Source organism: Glandiceps talaboti, chromosome 14 (assembly GCF_964340395.1).
Source record: "Glandiceps talaboti chromosome 14, keGlaTala1.1, whole genome shotgun sequence".
NCBI lineage: Eukaryota > Metazoa > Hemichordata > Enteropneusta > Spengelidae > Glandiceps > Glandiceps talaboti.
In genome coordinates, this window is record NC_135562.1 from 2255484 (window position 1) to 2257419 (window position 1936).

Genomic DNA, 1936 nt, shown 5'->3' on the forward strand with positions numbered 1-1936 from the left:
AACGCAATAAAGACAACACAAGACTAAATGTACCAACAAAAGTGACGTCCTCTCGCGCAATGTATCTTGGCACCGGAAATCGACTTTCGTGTGAGCCATAATTGAATCGTGGCGAAATGATTACGTCACGTGGAGCAGTGAATATTGTATGAAGAAAAACCTCATGGAGAGCGTTTGTGTAGTTGTCGGCTTCCGTATTGTGTTTAGCTATCGGATCGATTGAAGATCCGTTTCTGTGATTCGCTCACTATAACATTGTATTCAATTAATTCGTATTTTATATTTACTGGTTTATTTTTAGGTTTGAGTGGACTTCCGTTCTCCTTACAGTTCCATTAGAGCAACAGTATCTGAAATATGAAATTCCAGTTTCGTCTCGTCTTCGTCTGTATTCTTTCATCGTTCATCATTATTTTGTACTTATCCGCCGCCATCCAAGAAGACGTAAGTTACGAGTATCACCTTGCAGACCATCCGAACGCCGGGAGAAATGTTCGGGCCCAGGAGATGCCTAAACGACGACTGCCGAACCTGTCTGACGTCCCAGTTGGCATCGTTACCAACATTATCAGCGCCGAACCGAGCTTGAAGAATGATGCAATATTACAGAGCCCTGAAGCTACATCGATTCGTGTCCTCATTCACGCACGTATGCGGACAGGATCTAGCATAACTGGAACTTTGTTGAATAACCACCCGGATTTCTATTACGTGTACGAGCCTGGACATATGCTTGTAGAAGATAAACGGTTAGATCTCTATGGCGACAGTTTTCAAAACCTTGAAAGTATTAGACCAGATTTAGTCAATTTTTTACAGGGTATATACACGTGTAATTTCACCGCGACAGAATTTTATACCAAGAGTTTACAAAGACATCAATTTATGAGACAGAACAGTCGAGCTCTAGCTAGAGAAACACTTCCGATTCGCGAAAAAGACCTGTCACGGATATGTTCCCAGAGAAGACATATTGTAGTGAAAACAGTCCGTCTTAACAATTTGATTTTAGCTAGCTCTGTTTTGGAGGAAAACCAGGTGAAAGTTATCCATGTTGTGAGAGACCCAAGAGGGATGATGTTGTCTCGGAGGAATATGCAACGTCTTCCTAGAACATATAACCATCAGAAAGGATCTGCTGTTTTTGACAAAAAGCTTGAGAGAGTCATAAAGGATTACTGTCAGTGGGTAAACGAAAATTATAAATCAGCTACAGAGGGACCCGAGTGGATTAGGAACCAATACTTCCTTTTAAGGTATGAGGATTTGATTGACAGGCCGATGACCTTTGTGCCTAGGATGTTTGATTTCATTGGTTTACCAGTCGACAACACAACTGTTGAGAGACTGCAATCAACGGACTGGTGGAGTGGACACGGTGAGGCATGGAGGACAGGTTTGACTGTAAGAGAAGTTCTAAGAGTACAGGAATTATGCCCAGATGTATTCTATAAATTTGGATATGTGAAAATATCAGATAACCAAGAACTTGAAAATATGAACAGCAGTCTCGTTGTGCCTTTACAAAATACAAATTTAATTCCAAAATTCATTTGATAAGTTACAAATAATGTAGTATTCGTAAATAAGGGGTGAACAATTGATGTTAGAAAACAACAGAAAAATGACATATTATGCGAGTTGCTGTCTATGAGATATTGACCGGGGACCTATTTTCCACGTATAACCTTTCGGAATCCTACGTTTGTTATTAACCTATAACCGCCATTCTCGTCGCAGATCTCGCGAGAAAACAACTGTCAGCTTTTTGGCGTAAACCTTTACGTAAAATACCTGTAGTGATAATGCTTTAATCTACGCAGAAAGTCAATCAGAGGGCAAATTTCCATAATTCTAGAAATATTATACGAGTAAAATAGATGTCCCAGAGAACAACAAGCATATTTTTTTTCTCGGTATTAATTCACACAATGCC

At 39.9% G+C, this 1936-nt stretch overlaps 1 protein-coding gene across 1 annotated transcript; it reads left to right on the forward strand.

Moving 5' to 3' along the window:
• The first annotated feature begins 507 nt into the window (after positions 1 to 507).
• On the forward strand, positions 508 to 1557 carry LOC144445798 (carbohydrate sulfotransferase 3-like). The gene has a single exon (XM_078135438.1). It carries the CDS (start codon positions 508 to 510, stop codon positions 1555 to 1557), a length of 1050 nt encoding a protein of 349 aa, XP_077991564.1.
• Positions 1558 to 1936: the final 379 nt, after the last annotated feature.